This window comes from Plectrocnemia conspersa, unplaced genomic scaffold, assembly GCF_051122295.1.
Source record: "Plectrocnemia conspersa isolate PC_06_02 unplaced genomic scaffold, ASM5112229v1 ptg000012l, whole genome shotgun sequence".
Classification (NCBI taxonomy): domain Eukaryota; kingdom Metazoa; phylum Arthropoda; class Insecta; order Trichoptera; family Polycentropodidae; genus Plectrocnemia; species Plectrocnemia conspersa.
The window spans coordinates 31882387-31900240 of NW_028277176.1; the positions used below are offsets into that span (position 1 = coordinate 31882387).

At 39.6% G+C, this 17854-nt stretch overlaps 4 protein-coding genes and 1 long non-coding RNA gene across 6 annotated transcripts; 2 read left to right on the forward strand and 3 right to left on the reverse strand.

The window, feature by feature from the left end:
* The first annotated feature begins 214 nt into the window (after positions 1–214).
* Positions 215–2923, forward strand: sel (canopy family protein seele). Its single transcript, XM_088199668.1, has 6 exons — positions 215–330; positions 403–470; positions 2086–2185; positions 2251–2402; positions 2465–2554; positions 2618–2923. Exons 1-6 carry the CDS (start codon positions 243–245, stop codon positions 2795–2797), a joined length of 678 nt encoding a protein of 225 aa, XP_088055794.1. The 5' UTR covers positions 215–242; the 3' UTR covers positions 2798–2923.
* On the reverse strand, positions 524–1158 carry LOC148229011 (uncharacterized). Its single transcript, XR_015811614.1, has 2 exons — positions 1048–1158; positions 524–622 (listed from the first exon to the last, which is right to left on the reverse strand). It is a non-coding gene; the product is annotated as an uncharacterized LOC148229011 (long non-coding RNA).
* On the reverse strand, positions 2881–5818 carry Pdk (pyruvate dehydrogenase kinase). Of its 2 annotated transcripts, none has more exons than XM_088199666.1 (7): positions 5635–5818; positions 5506–5563; positions 5033–5367; positions 4404–4574; positions 4173–4342; positions 3890–4114; positions 2881–3447 (listed from the first exon to the last, which is right to left on the reverse strand). In XM_088199666.1, the coding sequence occupies exons 1-7, from the start codon at positions 5735–5737 to the stop codon at positions 3271–3273; spliced, it is 1239 nt and encodes a 412-aa protein (XP_088055792.1). In that variant the 5' UTR covers positions 5738–5818; the 3' UTR covers positions 2881–3270. The 2 variants fall into 2 exon arrangements, with proteins under 2 accessions (XP_088055792.1, XP_088055793.1); XM_088199667.1 differs by having other exon boundaries at positions 2881–3744.
* A 208-nt stretch (positions 5819–6026) lies between these two features.
* LOC148229013 (uncharacterized) lies at positions 6027–13672 on the forward strand. Its single transcript, XM_088199664.1, has 10 exons — positions 6027–6094; positions 6515–6615; positions 6692–6784; positions 6867–6974; positions 7032–7155; positions 7218–7302; positions 11680–11794; positions 11850–12108; positions 12169–12483; positions 12546–13672. The coding sequence occupies exons 1-10, from the start codon at positions 6050–6052 to the stop codon at positions 13392–13394; spliced, it is 2094 nt and encodes a 697-aa protein (XP_088055790.1). The 5' UTR covers positions 6027–6049; the 3' UTR covers positions 13395–13672.
* A 2193-nt stretch (positions 13673–15865) lies between these two features.
* Positions 15866–17637, reverse strand: Oda (Ornithine decarboxylase antizyme). The gene is made up of 5 exons (XM_088199669.1): positions 17429–17637; positions 16992–17215; positions 16836–16931; positions 16663–16775; positions 15866–16586 (listed from the first exon to the last, which is right to left on the reverse strand). Exons 4-5 carry the CDS (start codon positions 16749–16751, stop codon positions 16430–16432), a joined length of 246 nt encoding a protein of 81 aa, XP_088055795.1. The 5' UTR covers positions 16752–16775; positions 16836–16931; positions 16992–17215; positions 17429–17637; the 3' UTR covers positions 15866–16429.
* Between the last annotated feature and the right edge of the window lie 217 nt (positions 17638–17854).

The window sequence follows — 17854 nt, forward strand, 5'->3', positions numbered from 1 at the left end:
CGGGCCGGAGTCCGAGTCGCCCCGAACGGTCTGAGACCGGACGGGGGCGGCGTCCGCGCTCCCGGGGCTCCGCGTCGCCGCGACGCCGACTTCCCTCGGTTCGAAAAATGGACTCGCCCGACGCGCGCGCGCGGGACGGCGCGCTCGCGAACGCGGCCGGCGCTCGCAGATTTCGGGCGGCGCGCTCGCGAACCACACTCTCGTCTGTCCGCTCGTCGAGGTCGCCGGCTCGCGGCTCGAACATGGAACGCCGGAGCCTAGCGCTTCCGCTGCTGCTACTGGCGATCGTCGCCGCGGCCAGGGCCGACCCCAAGGCGCTCAAGTGTCTAGGTGAGCCTCCGCCTCGTCGGTTTCGTCGTCTCGGATCTGAATATCGTTTTCATCTCAGATTTGAATTTCCAGTATGCCGCAACGCGATCACCGAGTTCGAGGCCGTCGCCGCCAAGTGGGACCCCGCCAGGACCGTCGAGGTGAACCTTCGCTCTTAACGCATTTTTCTTCGCGTACCGCATCGAACCGAACCGAACTGAACCAAACCGAGATAAGAACCGTTGTAACACGTCACTTTTTATTACCGTATAAAATTACGTGGCGAAGCCAAGTCATTCGGAATAATTTCAATCTGAAACGAGTTGTTGATTACTTTTTAACTGTTCACTTTCATTTTTTTTTACTTTGTAACATAAACGAGGATCTCTAAAAAATAAAACGAAATTGTTCGTAAGGCAAATCTTGGCAGATTCATAAGGTGTTCTCACCTAATCTGCAAACATTTATAATTATGCGGAGATATGTTGGGCGAATCTTTCAGCTGTCGGGCCTCATTAGGGTTGGAAAAATGACTAAAATACCTTCAAAGTGTTTTATAAGTTAGAAATGTTATAATAGAAAACAACAAGATAAATACGTTTAATCTTTTTATCGAAACGTTCATTAAACCAAAAAATGACCGAGGTTCAGTTTTGAACAACATTAATAAAATCAAAATACGATACGATTGACGATATAATTAATTCGATGTGTTATTGTCCGTCGAGATAAACTTACATTTTGTAATTGGTTTTTAATACTCGGGCATATAAAATCAGCAGCTACAATCGTGCGTTCCATAATATAGTCACCATCAGAAAATGGTTTATTCTAAATTGCGTGGCTCGCTTTTAAGCATCTTCTTGCTCCTTAGTTTATATGCTACTTTCCATCGGGCTTCCCAACTTCAAATCAAAGTGTATTTTAACACTGCAGTAGCTTTATTGTTTAAATAAGTAAAAAAGTATTTGTTTTCCTTTCTTCTCTTATTCGTTTTACATCATTTTTTTATTACCCATTAATTTGAAAAAAATATACAAAAAGCAATTATTTTTACAAGCTTAAAGTTTTAGTACGTGTTAACTTGACAAAACTGAAGAACCAACTGATAAACAAAGAAAAAAATGTGCAAATGTGTCTTACGACGAAACATATGTTGGTTGGTTTGGCAGCAAAAATATTGTGTTTCGCCAGTACATACTTAGATGCTGGGTCGTAAAACTCACAGACCTTTTCTGAATAGTCATTAAATTTATAAATGCTTTCTTGACACAATAACAAAACTAATTTAATTTTTATTTTAATTAAATGAATTTCTAAAACGCTTACGTGCCGGATATTTGCCCAGGCCCGTGCTAGCCTCCTTTTAAATCGAATCAAATCCGACGTAGTTAAATTCATTTTTTGAATTGCCGTTTTGTATGATAATTGAAATTGCCACAATTACCACAATGCCAAGTTTCTTTGAAAAAAAATATTTCGGCCCAAGTAATTATTAGTTATTATTTATTTATTATTATTTTATATTGCATTTATAGTAAACTATAGAAAGAAATCAGCGATTCTTTACGTTTTATTGCATTGATTAATTTTACTACATTTTTGGTATTAGTATGTTTTAAAAATTTATTTAAACTTTTCTATTATTAAATTTCGTTAATTTTTTTTACATATATATTTTTATGTCAATTCACAATTTTTGTTATGTTTCATTTGTTATGACTCCGATCTAAAAATACTATAGAATAGGCGCAATAAAATATCGCAATATTGCAGGTCGGCAACTACAGATTGGACGGTTCCGGTAACGCCGTACAGAAGAGAGTGCCGCTCTCCAGATCGCAAGTGAAACTATCCGAAACACTCGACGAAGTTTGTGAGTGAACGTCGGATCATTTTACATGCTACGTTTCGTTCTTTTTGCGATCATTTTTTCTTCAGGCAAGACCATGAGCGACTACGTACGGGTGAGGTACAAGGCGACCGGCAAGTACGCCGTGCTAAAGATGACCGTCGGCGGAGGCATGAATCCGGAGTTTTCCCTTACGGACTTCGTCACGGACGAAGACTTGAACAAGAGTCTCGAGTTTTACGTGAGTAGTCGATCCGGTCTAATTTTTATTTTCATTTCTGACTGCCTCCCTCGTCGTTGCAGTGCGAGGAGATCATCAACGAGAACGAAGACGAGATAATTCAGCTGTACGCCGACAGGCCCGAAGAGAAATTCCCCGACGTGAGACAGACGGTGGGTTGAAACGACTTGAGCTTCACCTTCGAATCGTAAACGACGGTGCGTTTTTTTTCGCAGCTGTGCGCCGACTCTCTGAAGCTCTGCGAAGACTGGATGCTTCCGGACGAGCTCGATCGATCTTGGAACGCGGAAGAGGAAAAGCGGAGGGGCTCCGTGAACTACGGGTTCAACCCGCACGTCGAAGACCGAGACGAAGGTCCGGTCGAGAACTTGGTTCGAGACGAAGCCGAGCTGTGAAACGGACGGGTTAGACAGTGACTAGTGTTGATTTTATATTTTATTGTGCATTTTGGCAATGCGAACAAAATGAAAGGTTGTTATTTTTCTAAAATATATATTTTATTATCGTACATAAATTATAAATCGTCTTTCTTTTGCGACGACGTCAGTCGTCTGTCCTTATTTCTAAACCTCTTTTCGCAATCCGGAACTGTGCAGGTTCCGACGTCTACGTGGCGGGTTTCGGAAGACCCGAAGGGACCGTAAAAATCCCTGTCCACCCCGTAACTCTCCACCTTTGGAATGTCGACGCAGTCGTCTGAGGCGAAGGGCGGCTCGCCGCAGATGTACGCCTCCTCTTCGCTCCCGCCGTCTTCTGCCGTTTTCGTATTCGTACCGCTCTCTTCTGAATATCGCACTTCGTCGTCGCTCGTCTCTCCTCCGTCCGACGATCCCTCGCGGGCCGAAAGTTCGGACCCGCGTTCCGAACGCTATCTGCCCGCCGACGCGTCTTCGGCGGGGCGGGTTCGGCTGCCGCTCTTGGGCTTGGAGTACCCGCTGGACACGGCCTCTCCGGACCAGTCCCCCAACGGCACGATCGAATTGTAAAACTTGGTCGACGTCTTGTTGAAGATCGGCAGCAGCTCGTTGGCCTCGTCGGACAGCGCCTGCGACGAAAAGTTAGATTATAACGACTGCTAAACGTAACGCGACTGCGTATCGAGATCGTAAACGTTAGATGCGAATAAGAACGGAAGTCGATTCCTTCTTCGAAAATCTCGCTTAGAATCGCAGCGACGGCGTTCGACGAACCCGTAGCACTTTATTTTAAATAACTTTTATGCGTCGTAATCGAGATTTAGAGTGGCGAGTTCGGCGTAACAAAGAGCTTGGAGTTGGCATATATTTAAAGAGCGAGTAATTCTGACCGTTGTTCGAAAACAATTCTCAGAGTTATTCGTGGGCTGAAAGTAAACAAAGTATCGTAGTAAAATTATTGTCTCAATTTGTAACTAAAACGAGTAGACAATCGTAAAAAATATACTGAAAAAGTAAAAATATTAAGTAAACGTATCTTCTGCCGTTATTCGGAACCGGCTAGAGACGAACCTTCAAATACACGACGGCGTCGGTTCCCTGTCCGTCGCAAGACACGAGCGCTAGGTCCCCTTGGAAGTATCTGGCGTACAGGCGAGAGATGGGGAGGCCGTAACCGTATCCGGCCAGCGGGACGGTGTGCGCGTCGGACTTGGAAGGCTGCGGGGCCGTGCTGTACATGTATTTGAAGAGTTGACTGGAGGCGCTGCGCGGAATGCCGCCTCCTTCGTCCGTCATCTGAAACCGATTCGTCGTGAAGGGACCGTCTGAGAGCGAAGCGTCGAAACCGTCCTACCTTTATGCAGACGTCTTCCGTCCCTTTGATGATGGTGACCGTGACGGGCGGCAGGGCCGCCGAGTCGCAGTTCTCCACGACGGCTCTCATGGCGTTTTTGAACAGCTCGAACATGATGTGGTAGAGATGCGACGGGATGTACTTGATGCGAACGTTGCCGTCTTCGTCGTCTGAAAACGAAACGCGAACATCGGAAGGGATTCTTTCGGGACGTTTCGACGAGACGCTTACTGTTGAGCTCCGAGAAGACTAGTTCGGGCGAAGCGAGGTAGTATTGGTCGCATAGGAAGCGGGCGTTTTCGTAGGCGTCTTTGACCACGGCGCTGAGGTCGCAAGCCGGATCGATGCAACCGATGTGGCTGCCCGACAGCGCCGAAGGAGGTTTCTCGCCGAACAGTAGAGCTGGTGAACGAGCAAAAGTGACGGTTGAACATATTCATAGTGCTAATTTTTAATTTATTATAGAACTAGAAATAATAAATTTACAAAACTGTTAATTAAATCTGATTTAAGAGCGATTATTATTTTAGATCTAATACAGTTTAAATCGCAGATAGAAGAGATTAATTTTAAATTTAGTTGCAAATAGAATTATTTTTATTTGATTGTATCGTTTTATTTAATATACTTTATTTTACTCAACTATTTTTTTATAATATGTGTTATTTTTTTAAAAAAAGTACGTTTTTCATTTTGAGTCAATTAAGTTTGAGAATATAAAAGTTATTTTGGTGTTTTAACTTTGTTATTTTTGAATTATTATATCTTCAAGTTATATAATGGTTTTTATGTAACTTTGGCGTTAACTAGATGACGAATAAGAGCGATAAGGGCAACTTTGATTCGACATTCTCACTCACTGTGCTGATTGATGAGCATCCGGATGGATATGCGGCTCATGTAGAAGCGGTTGAGGAAGTACTGGATGGCATGTTCCATCTGAGGGTCGACGTCGTGCGCCTGCTTCAGCTCGAGCACCCCGTGGGCCATAGTCTGCACTACGTCCGCGTGCCTGTTGCGGATCTTGATCAGCGACGAACAGAACTTGTCCAGCGCGACGTCCGTGGGGTCGTATTTCTCGAACTCGACGATCTCGTCGAACGAAGTCAAGTACCATTTGCTCACGTCGGCCACAGAGGGCGTCTTCAGTAGGGTCGCGGGCAGCAGGGCGATCTCCTTCATGATGTTCGCCAACCTGAAGCGACATTTCGTTAAAATTGAATAGAAAATAGTATTTATTACTTTATCTATGAAATAGATAAACGTATGTTTGTTATTATTGGGTTAAACTTTTTGAAAAGTAGATGCCCCCCCCATATGAGTAGGTTCTCACCTGACCGGCAGCTCTTTCCGCAGGAACGCGAACGATTTCCGCTCGCAGGCGTTCAGACCTGCAACGAGAGGCAAAGTTCGATCGGGTGTTTGCGAGAGTTATCCTTGAGAGAAGGTCGCTGTCGCTTACCGAAGTCGACGAATTGCTTGATGGAGAGCGGCGAAGGGTTGAACTGCGCGTAGAAGTCGAGCATCTTGCCCAGATGGTTGCGCAGCGGCGTCGCGAGCCGCATCTCGAGGCCGCGAGAGAAAACGCGAGGGCGATCTTATTCGACTGAGCTCCGCCCTCGCGCATCCGCCGTCAGACGGAAACTGGCGGCATACGGCGCTGCCTGTTTACTAAATACGCACGCACACGCACGTACGCACACACTCACACCACTCGTACTCGAAAAGCTCAAAACAGCCGACGGGCGAAATCGACCATTTTTTGTATCGATTTTGCCAGTCAAACCGGTGAGCTGTCACGGGATTCGATCGAAGGGTATGGCCGCGTCGAAGGGCGCTCGGGCCAAAGCTGTCAGAACGATCGATATTCCGCAGCCATGGAGTTCGAGTTTTGCGGCGCAGAGCTCAAAAGAGAGGAAGAGGTTCGTTTAGATAATACGAAAATTCGCCCTTTTATTTTATTTTATTTTATTAATAAAAGCAGACTGAGATTATAAAATGTATCCCGTTACTTAATTGCATCATTGAATAATAGTGAAATTAATGTTAGAAAATATAATTATTAATTAAACTAATCCATCCAACGGTTTCAAAGCACTTTTAAATCAACGTTCGCTGATAGCTAACGATATTTATTGGACAAAAAAATGTAAGATGTACTTCCATGCGCTCTATCGTATTATCTGTACGTTTACTACCTATGATAATAAACAAGCACAAGTCGATAGTATTAATATTTTGACAATTTTGGAAGGCTCTGATATCTATCTTAATATTCTCTCTTTTGGTAATAGATACCATACTTCACATTTATAATAAAATACTCTAAAATTAATTTTCAGGGCGATAGCGACGATTCCGATGATAATATTCCTCTGGCGGCGTTCGAAAAATCCGATAATGCTGAAAAAACGCCCATCGACGACAGCTCCGTCGCTAAAAGGTATGACAAGCTCGACCGTGTGCTATTTTTTCCAGCTATGTATGCGTAACGACGCTAATTAATGTGGCATTTTTAGTGGCGAGTTAGACCAATTTGCTAACCGACTCATACGCTGTCCCAAATGCAATAAAGCGTGCAAGAGCAGGAAAAAACTAAACGCTCACATGAGGTGACATCTCGTTGTTTGCTTAATTTATATATTGTTTGCGCGCAACGTTTGCCAAATTCGCTAAATATCTTTACGTTTTTAGAAAGAGTCACGGAAAGAAATTCAAATGCAACATTTGCACTTACACGACGGATAAAACTACCCATCTGGAAGATCATTACAACGTACATTCGGGAAATAGGCCCTATAGGTAATTAATTCACTGCCGTATTTATGTTTTCTTTCATTATCGTCGAGTCTCGTTCAGTTGCTACTTGTGCGAGAACTCCACGTTCAAAACGGAGGCCGCCTTGAGGCGTCACATTAAGAAGAATCATTCGGAGCGTCCCGCGGCTGAGAAGAAAAAGTTCTCCTGTGACCTCTGCGGCAAGGTACGAATCGTTCGACGCCGACGTTATGTCGCTTCTTCCGTGACTTTCGTGTTCGTTTTTAGCTTTTGTCGTCGGCGTATCGCTTGGAAGAACACGTGAGACTGCACACGGGAGAGAAACCGGTGATATGCAAGCTGTGCGGAAAATGTGAGTATGGGATGACTTGTCGCTTATCGATTCCGAAATTATAAGAGCGGAACAGAGTAGACCATAACACGTACTCGACTGATACCGGCAGTAAAATTGAATTTTTAATTATCAAAATAATAATAAAAACCAACCCCAGCGAGCTACAGTAATTGTTTATAATTAATAAAATATTTTTTGTTTTAATCAAAATACATAATTCTCATAATTGCATAATTTTCACATTTAAATGAACTTTAATTTATTATATATACATACATATATTATATTTAATAAAATTAAATATTTTTAATGCTACTACTAATCTCAGATGATATTATATATTTATAGAATACGGTTATTAATATATAGCAAAACTCGAGAGTATTAAAAATATTTTTAATAAATAAATTTGTTTTTAAAATCTTGTTTTCAAGTCATGTTTCATCTCTAATTTATTACGTACTTTAGATTTGATAACATTCATCAAGCTAAATCCATATTTTCATTCAGCTCTTGATGCTTGAAATATTCCACAAATATCATACAAAACTAAAAGTTTTTATACTGCTCATCTTTAAGGACATATATAATTATGTCATTAAATGTTTCTATACTACCAGCTTTATATTTTTACTGTTTTTTCCGTTCTCTGTATTTAAATCGTTTTTCGTGACATGAAGATCTAAAACGTTTCACTCTGCAATGTTTTCCTCTGGAATCCTTTCAATTAAGTGATGGCATGACAATTTAATTAATTCAAGAATTCCAGAAATGTATATTATTATTGAAATTTAAAATTGTATCCTGAACCTCTGCACCCTAGGAAACTACGCCATCTAAATATTGCGCTTTTATTTGATTGATTTTGCCCTTTGCTAATTGATACGTTTCCATAGGCTTCAAATCGTACTTTTATATTTTTTTTATTTAAAATTAGTTAATCTCCAAATATATCATATATTATCACATACATATATCACACGATATTGCGAATTTTCGAGATATTTCAAACAATATTTATTTATTAGATTATTAAATAATTCAACTAGTTCTTTACAGTATTTCATTAAAACGGCAAAATTTCTTATCAACGTTCAATGTAAAGTACCTAGATAACAACCTTACTTCATTCAGAGGCCTAAATGTTTAACGTCAATATCTAAAATTTCAGAGTTTCAATTCTTACAGATGACCTGCTGAACATTGTATATATTGTCCGTAAACGTGTTTCTATTTCATTGATTATGGGCACCCGGTTTTAGGAGCCCTCTATTCCTAAATCTGCTTTATAAGCTACACAGTGCTGTTTACTCAACTGATTTATTTTAAAACGTTACAGAAGCTCTGTCAGAAGGAAATATGATAACTTTTTGCTAATTAATATTATTTTTAATATATATACCTTCTTTCGTTTACTATGGAAAGGCTATCTTGACCGCTTTAATAATACAAAAAAATATTTTTTGTAATATAATTCGGACCCTGGTCTTTATTTTATACATCATATTATTTATTTTTCAACAGAAATAGCCACACTTTCGTCTGTTATTATGCAATGAAATACAGATGCCCTAATTTCATCCACAATCTTTGCATTTATGTATTCGACAAATTCAATGGCATAATTTATATTACAACAAAAAATAAATAATCTAATTTCCATTCATCCCATGTCTTACCGACAGCGAATTCACAATATGAATTAGATTGACAGATAATAAAAATGTCTCAGATTTTAACGTAGCCATTTCAGTCGCAATTGATTTAGAAAGCCGTTCAAGTTTGAATTCGTTTGAACGTGCAGAACAATTAGATTCATTTTGACATCTGAAAACAAAATTAAATTATTTTTATAATTTAATTTTGTTTTCATTTTTGCTATCTTATAATATTATTTAATTTTATTATTGTTAAAAAAGGGTATCGAGCTACATATTCCATCGTTTATACCAGGGGTGGCCAACCCGCAGCCCGCCTTGAACATTTTTCCGGCCCTTTTTTTTACAATTTTACTATTATTCTTACATGTTTACACGTAAGAAGAATAGTAAACATAATAATAATAACTAATTATTTTTCAAATTTTCACTCCAATAAAATGTCTATAGTGTATGTTAATCTAATATGGGGATATATAATTTTATATGTGGCCCGCGGAGTTATGATGCATTTCCAAAGTGGCCCGCAAGATCATTTGGGTTGGCCACCCCTGGTTTATACCATAGAGTATAAAATATAAAAATATTAGGATGATTTCATTATTAAATTATATAAAAATATAATTCTAATAATATGACTATAGCCACATAATTAAATTTATATTTTTATATAATTTAATAATGCCGTATAAATATGTTCAGTACATAGCATGTCCCCAATTTACCGTGCTATTTGGGGGCTACTGTACCTTACCAATATTTATATTTCTTCATTTTAAGCCCATTTAATTCATTCGAATGCAATTAAAGTTCGTTTTTTCTTTAAAAGATTGTGGGATTTATTAAGATTGCTAAATTTAAATAAAAAAATGTTTGATGTATAATTGAATATGAATTATAGCTAGTTAAATTGCTTAAAGTTGATGCGTTTTAAATGAAAAATCACTTTTTAATTATGTTTTCATACCCAATCAAACGGTATACTCGACTTAAGCGTTTAAACAGCATATATAAAATATAAATAAATTGCGGTGTGGCCGCGCACGTGCGCAGCTTTGAGGGAACGTTGGTTATATTTAGTAAATACTATAATAGTTCGTAGGTTTCGAATGCGTTACCCCGTTGTAATGTATTCGGCTTACAGCTATTACGTTACGGTTAGGGATTCCAAAAATACCGACTTTTGCAATACCGGTATTACCGAAAAAAATATTTCTATCGACGGTATTACCGGTTTTTACCGGTAATACCGTCTTCTTTTATTCAACTTCTATTATTAATTCTCCCAATTGTTTCATTTATCATTAATTTGTTAACTATTGGTTATTAATAATTAATTAATTTGATAATTTACGTTAGTTAATTGTTAATTACTTTCATAATCATTAAACTTATTAAATTTTATAAAAGATACACAATACATTTTTTTTGAAAATGTAATATTAATCGATAAAATTGAATAACAATGAGGAGGTCAAACAATTTATTAAAACTAATTATTACATTATTACAATACATACATTCAAATCATTACATTACGTTTATTAAATCAAAATATTTTATAAAAAGAAACAGAAAAAAAATAGAATGAATTTATTTACAATATTTTTTTGTATTAAAATAGGATTTTAAAAAACACAATGTACCTAAACTTTCGTCCGCTAACCTAGACCTTATTCTCGTGCAAATTAATCCTGCGGCTGAAAAGGCTCTCTCGGACTCTACACTAGTAGGACGAATGGTTTTTAAATATTGGTAAACCATTTCTAAATGTTTACCACGAATGTTTTCCTCGCAAAAAGTTTTCATTTCTTTGCAAATCGTAGTTTGGTAATTCGAGCTTTTATTTACTCTTTCATTTCGCACATTATAATTAAGATTTTGATGCATTTTTTTATATAATTTTCCTTTTAATGAGCAAAAATTGTTGTCACTTGGCATATCTTCATTTAAAATAACTTCTTCAGGATTTTCATCATCTTCATTTTCATTTTCCTCTTCATATAAATTTAATTTCTCTATCAATTCTATTATTAATTTGGTTATCGTTGTTTTCGAAGGTAATTTAAATATGCTGTGATCATTGTGATTTTGTTGTTCTGGGTTGTGTAGAAATTGTAAAACTTTCGAATAAATTGTGCTAATTTCTGCTGCGCGTATTACTGATCAGCAAGGATGTCAAAACAAAACTGTATAAATTTGGCAACTCTTTTGAGAAACATACCGAAAAAGATCTTGCCTTTCCGGCCGGCCTTTTTTACCTGCTATTCAAAAGAACTGTCAAATGTATCGGAATTACTTCCGACGGCCATTCGCTGACTCCAATCCGTCCAGATAAATTAGGTATATTGGGGGTCATAAAATATAAAAGCTTCTTAGAAATGTACACCCATCTGTTTTGTGTTGATGTAGACGTAGACCATGAAATGCCAGTCAGCAAAGAAATAGGACTTAAAATATAATTAAAATATATAATTTTTAACGAAATTAATAAATTTCGGTAATTACCGGTTTTTTATTTTGTAATACCGAAGATGTAGTTTTCATCAAAAACCGGTAATGCCGGTTTCGGTATTACCGGTAATGGAATCCCTAGTTACGGTGTAAGATTTAGAATAAAACAAAAAAATATTACTCATTTAAGGTATACATGGAAAGCGAATATTTAGTCGCATCGATTGATTATTGCTCATATAAAAATTATGCAATCGTTTAAAAATAAATAAATTTGATGCAGCGTTCGTGAGAGACTGCGACCTGAAGCAGCATTTGAACTTGCACGATGAGATGTGGAAGTGTAAAGTTTGCCAGAAGTGTTTCTCGACGCCGTTCCGACTCAAGGAGCATTCCAGGTAGGTGTTGCGTTTCGACTCTTGCAAGTTCGATGCTCACGGTTCCCCGTTTCAGAACACACACGGGTGAACTGCCGTACGAGTGTGACAAGTGTGATAGGAAATTCGCGCGGGTGGCAGACTTCAGATATCATGTCGGCACTCATTTGGGTGTAAAGCCGTATCCTTGCGGAGAATGCGGAGCGAGGTTCACCACCTCCAGCAGCGCTCGCAGGCACCGGCTCAACTCGCACGAGGCGGGGCCTCGTTCGTTCGCCTGCCCCGGCTGTCCTAAACGTTTCTTCACCGCGTCCAGGCTCAGCGCCCACGTCAAGGTCGGTCGCCGTCGCATATTAAAATTTCGGGCGCACGCTAACACTCCTCTTTCTTTGCAGTTGCACGAGGATAAAAAGAAGTACAAATGCGAACTGTGTCCGGCCGCCAGGGGTTCGCCGGCCGAGCTGCACAAGCACGCGCTGATCCACGGAGGCGAGTTCCGATGCGACACCTGCCACCGGGGCTTCGGCTCCGCCGAGAGGCTGGCCTCTCATGCGGCGCGCCACGACATAGCCGGAAAGCCGTACGCGTGCTTCGTCTGCTCCGTCGGCTATCGGACGTCGCAGAGCCTCAACAAGCACTTAGCGACGGTGCATCGAAACGAAGACGTCCCCAAGATAGCTCCCCAGCATCTCTGCACTCTGTGCGGACAGGTAACCGATCGAACTCAGACCGCTCGAACGAATAGAAAATGATTAATTTTATTTCGTCGCAGGTGTTCGAACTGAAAGACAAGCTAAACCGTCATCTGAAGGAGAGCCACGTCGTGGTCGCGATCGGCGAGATTAGACCTGTCGAAGACGACATAGACGACGTTCCTATCGCTCCGCTGGAAGATAAAAAAGCGATACTAGAATGTGAAAAAAACAACACTGTAATCCCCGATCCCGTCGTCCTAGATAACAGCTCGGAAATTTTCGACGCCGTCGACCGCATCGAAAACAAAGATAAAATAATAACTGATAACAATATTCCGTCACATGGAGACGCGTCGTCGAAAGACGGATCGATGCCGACCGACGTTCCTTCGATGTCGATAGTATCGGACGAGGCGAAGGAAACCTCGAATCTATATCTAGGTTCGAGAAACACAGTTCATCCGCCCTATGCTTCGTATTATGGCAGTAATCCTCGGACAAACGACAATATCGACCGCCGCGAAAGCGTCGAATATCATTTCGCCGACATTGGAAGCTTTGCCGGCGCGTATCAAAATCGTCCGCAGTCTCAGTACGAACATTACGATACTTCGAAAAACCGCAGGAAACTCGGTCACTACTACGGCCCGGAGGAGCAGATCCCTCCTCCCATAAATTATGCGATCGCCGAGAGAAACTATCCGCAGAATCCGACTGAGATGTACCCGCGTTTTCCGGCTCCTCGACAGTTCTTCGAGAACTTTCGCAGTCTTCAGCGCGGGACGGCGGAGGCGCAAAATTACAATCGAGCGGTTCAGCCAAACTTTCCGGCGTTTTCTCCCTACAGTTTCTTCCCGCCGAGAGTCGCCCCTCCCGGTTCGGACGGGAAAAGCGGCGAAAGACTGACATATTCAAAACGAGATTAGCAAACGTTCTCCAACTGCGTAGATTAATTTTTAGGCTAAATCTTCTGTGATATATTTTAATGTAAGCTAACGTTTGTTAACCGTTTACTGAAAAATCGCAATTTTCATAAAAGTTTGTATGGCTGACGAATGTGTTAAACCCTTAGAGTAGTGAGTTAATTTGTACACATTTGTTAGTATACACCGGAGAGTGAGTTAATTTTATGTATTTTTCAATAATTATTTTATATTGCATTTGTAGTAAACTATAAAATAATAAAAAAAACTGTGATTCTCAACGTTTTATTGCTTTGATTTGTTTTTTGTATTAGTATGTTTTAATAATTTATTTCGACACTTTTCTATTATTAAATTACGTTAATTTATTTTACATATTATTCGGCTTTTATGGAATTTTTTATATCAATTCAGAGGCTCTATAAATATTATCTGCGGTACCTAAAAAGTGGTGAATGGTCGACCACTGTATACATACCTCATGTATGGCGATACCGCTCAAAAGGTTAATTTATTGTGACAAAATAAACTATTTCAATGCAGTTTCTATTTCTAAACATTTTATGATTTTTTAAGTTTTTTGATTGGCCACCATTTTGCGAGTGACATTTTTTTCTGGGCTAAGTCGAGATATTTACGAGGTTTAGTTTATAAAGAAAAATTCAGGTTTGAATATAAAAAATTGATCAAAATAAAGGTTTTAACCGTTTTGAGTTATTTTTTTAGTATACACTCAGTCCTCTTTTTATGCGTACTATTTTTATGCGGTTTTGAAGTTATGCGGTTTTTATTTCAAGAAGCATTTTTTTTAAATAACTATTTTAGACCATTTTGACATGTTAAAAGGGTAAGAACTTCGGAGAATTTTGTCTCCGGATGTATCGTTTTAGCTGAAATAATTTCTTTAGCACATGAAATTGGTGGGGAAGGTTTTGAAACATATACCCAAAACGATTTAGACGAATTACTTGAGGATAATGTCATGAATGACAATGATATCATTGGTATAACTCTTGATACCGTTGAAGAACAAGAAAACGAAAATTAATCGGAAGAAGATGAAACTCCAGTCACACTCACTGCAAGTGTAATTCGAGAAGGTCTTCAACTTTCCAGTAAATTGGCAAACCATTTCATCGAAAAAGATGATAATTCTGAACGAGCATTCAAGTTTTAACGCGAGATTCAGAATTGCATTTCTGGATATCAGGAATTGTACAAAAAATTAGCAAAACCATCGCAAAGTTTAATCACTGATTATATTGTCAAAGGGAAAAAATCAACATGCGAAGTTGAGACTAATTTTACTTGTCAAGAATCATTATCTTCAGGACATATATCTGATATGCTGACTATCTCTTCTAGTGATGAAAGTGATTTCGAACCAGTTCGCAAATTATGCTAAACACTCTCATATAGCGACGATAATTATAAAGAAAAAATGTGAAGAAAGATTAACTTTTATAAAAATTTTCTGTATTTTTTTTTGTAAAATTTTTCCGTATAAATTTAGAAAGAATATGTTAAGATTATATTTTTCTCAAATTTAATAAACTTGTCTATGATTGTTAACGTTTTTATAAAATTATGAATAAACATTTCAGAAAGAATATGGTAAGACTAATTATTTTTCTGAAATTTAATAAACCTTTTTTTATGCGATTTTCGGTATATTGTAACTCATTGATTTAGTTTTGTGCGGTTTTAAAAAATTATGGAACGTATCCTTTATTTTTATACGTGTGTCTAGTCTTTTTTTGTGCGATTTATTTTTATGCGTTTTCCTGTGGAACGTATCTACCGCATAAAAAGAGAACCAAGTGTATATACATTGTGGAAGTGAGTTCATTTTTACGTTTTTTTGTTGTTAATTTTTCAATTACTTTTATATCTATTGATTAGGCAAATTCAGTGATTCTCAACATTTTACTATATTTTTTTTTAATTATGTCCCACTTTTATCAAATTATGCTTATTTTATACAAGTGTAAATTTGATTTGTTAAAAAAGTAAATTCAGTGGTTCTTAACTTGTTATTATAAGCTTTTTTTATTCATGTCTCACTTTTATCAAGTTATGATTATTATATTTACATTAGAGTATATTTTGATTTACGGATTAAGTATATTCAGTGGTTCTCAACATTTTATTGTATTGTTTTTATTTACGTCTCACATTTATCAATCTATGATTATTTTATTCATGTGTATATTAGAATGTTGCTTTATTGATAAAAAAAAATAGTCATTCCCAACATTTTATTTAAGTGCATAATGAGACAAAAGGGAATTAAATTGTTTTATACGTATTTTTCTCACTAAAAGCGAATGATATCCAAATATCATTGATAAGTAAATATTTAATCGAAATTACAAACGTTTACCAAAAATATAAATAAATATTATCGATAACGATATGTATTATCAGGATAAATAATATAAAATGGTTGCGATCTCGTCAAATAAAACACCGTCTTAACTGAATCTTTATATATTTTAATTGACAGTTTTACATTTTGTTCAATTAAAAGTGATAAAAATATAAACGAACATATGTCGCATACGAATATAATAATATAGTATATAATAATAAAAGTATGATCACAAACGATTCAAACGAAATCACCGGCGAAACCCCCTTAAAAGTAAACACTCCTAAACTAAAAGAATAAACCGTCTCGTAACTCGAGCGAGTAGAAACTAACCCTAGATACGCAACATGCGAGTGCACCGAACAAAATGGAATTTGCGCATAAGTAGAAAATATACGTTGGCCCGCCCGGAAAAAGTGACAATACAGTTTTCATAAATCAAAACCTAAATGACAAATAAATCTCACTAAACGTATCTTTAAAATCGTAACAATTGTTTTTTTGCAGCTTTTATAAAATTTTATTATTTTTTTTATATTTTTGTCGATTATTTTCTTTTTTTTCCTCCGCTCGTGGATTGGATATATATATATATATGCGATTAGATGAAACGGTGATTTCGTGACGCCCCTCGTCCGCGTGCGATTAAATGCGAAACGAAAGATGTCTACTCGATGACATACACCATGTACAGGTAGTCGGGGCGCTCGGCCGGAGCTGAGGGTCCCAGGCCGCCGGGGCTCAGCAGTTGAAAGCCCATGAACATGAATGCCCTCAGCAGGGCGGCGCGGTCCTGCCTCGTCTTTCGGACGCAGAGGACGCATCTAAAACAGAACAGGCGTTAGTCGTTCGGAAGTAAGGGACGCGTGGGGTGGGGGTGGGGGGATGGCTTCGAATTACCTGGAGCAGCCCAGACGCTCTTCGGCGAACTCGAGCAGCGAGATGAAGGACTCCTTGGAGCCGTTGCTGAGGACAGGCGGCACAGTCATGTACAGGGTGGAGTCGTGAAGTATCTGAAAGTGGACCGCGGTGAGTATGAAGAAAGAAAGTGGAACGGTGAACAGAGAACTTACGGTCTCCCAGACGCTGTGGGTGGTCTCGGTGAGGTAAATGGTGAAGTCGATCTTGACGGGTTTGACGTTCTTAAACTCGACGATCTTAGCGACGACCTGCGCGAGAAAAGAGCGGTGAGCGCTGAGCGGTTAGCGGTGAAGGCGTTCGGTACTCACTTCTTCGCGGTAGCGAACGGCCTCCGGGTCGGAGGCCGGCGGGGCGTCGGGCGGCAGGGAGAAGTCGGGGTCGGGCGGAGGAGGCGGCGAGTCTTCGACGGGGACATCAGGACCACCACAGAGGCCCGGCGCCCAGGCACACCGAGAAACACTCGGCCGCCCCCGCCGAGGCGGCCGAGCGCTTGCTCCCGGCTACGGGACCGGACGTCGGCTGGAATTGCTCGCTGCAAACATGGCGTCAATTTTAAAAAACACAATTTTACTTGCAGCCCCCTCGGTGACCGAAGACTGACGATTGCGTCAGCGATGGTCGGACGAAAGGCACCCGCGTCATCGTCATCGTCGTCACCTTCGACCGGGTCGAGCGGTCGAGCGGTCGACGCGACTCGACTCGGTCGCAATGGCCGCCGTTCACTACACTCGCCACTGACACTCACCAATTACTACTGGTGATTAACGACGGCATGCTACTCTTATTGCGTCTTCTACCGGTGGATATAGTCTCTTTGTGATTGCGATACGATGCCGCGGAGGCACTCAACGTCATTCCTCTTCGGGGAGGTCGCTAGAAAACTCTCTGGCTCTTTTGCGCTGCAAAATCTACTGCAACAGCACGCTCGTTCCGGATTCGGTCGCTGGCAACACTGACGACACTGGCGACGCGACGGGCTCGTCGAAGCCTCGAAGTCGCGGACCGCCGCCCGACAGCCGACGAGCTCGCAGTTTCGGTTGTCGAAGTCGATACGATAAAACGTGCGCACTGGAGTTATCAATCGTACATCGTAAAAACGCGTTCTAAATTTTATGAACTGAAAATAATAACTTTAGATATAAATTGACATGTTCATTGTATTTTTTAAAGT

Excerpts from the sequence above, each read along its gene's own strand:
- sel (XM_088199668.1), top strand. The coding sequence starts at position 243 with ATGGAACGCCGGAGCCTAGCGCTTCCGCTGCTGCTACTGGCGATCGTC. Across the intron at positions 331-402 it reads CAAGGCGCTCAAGTGTCTAG|TATGCCGCAACGCGATCACC; the intron begins GTGAGCCTCCGC and ends TTGAATTTCCAG. Across the intron at positions 2,555-2,617 it reads TCCCCGACGTGAGACAGACG|CTGTGCGCCGACTCTCTGAA; the intron begins GTGGGTTGAAAC and ends TTTTTTTCGCAG.
- Pdk (XM_088199666.1), bottom strand. The coding sequence starts at position 5,737 with ATGCGGCTCGCGACGCCGCTGCGCAACCATCTGGGCAAGATGCTCGAC. Across the intron at positions 5,564-5,634 it reads CAAGCAATTCGTCGACTTCG|GTCTGAACGCCTGCGAGCGG; the intron begins GTAAGCGACAGC and ends CTCTCGTTGCAG. Across the intron at positions 3,448-3,889 it reads ACGCCGTCGTGTATTTGAAG|GCGCTGTCCGACGAGGCCAA; the intron begins GTTCGTCTCTAG and ends TTTTCGTCGCAG.
- LOC148229013 (XM_088199664.1), top strand. The coding sequence starts at position 6,050 with ATGGAGTTCGAGTTTTGCGGCGCAGAGCTCAAAAGAGAGGAAGAG. Across the intron at positions 6,095-6,514 it reads AGCTCAAAAGAGAGGAAGAG|GGCGATAGCGACGATTCCGA; the intron begins GTTCGTTTAGAT and ends ATTAATTTTCAG. Across the intron at positions 11,795-11,849 it reads CGACTCAAGGAGCATTCCAG|AACACACACGGGTGAACTGC; the intron begins GTAGGTGTTGCG and ends TCCCCGTTTCAG.
- Oda (XM_088199669.1), bottom strand. The coding sequence starts at position 16,751 with ATGACTGTGCCGCCTGTCCTCAGCAACGGCTCCAAGGAGTCCTTCATC. Across the intron at positions 16,587-16,662 it reads GAGCGTCTGGGCTGCTCCAG|ATGCGTCCTCTGCGTCCGAA; the intron begins GTAATTCGAAGC and ends GTTCTGTTTTAG.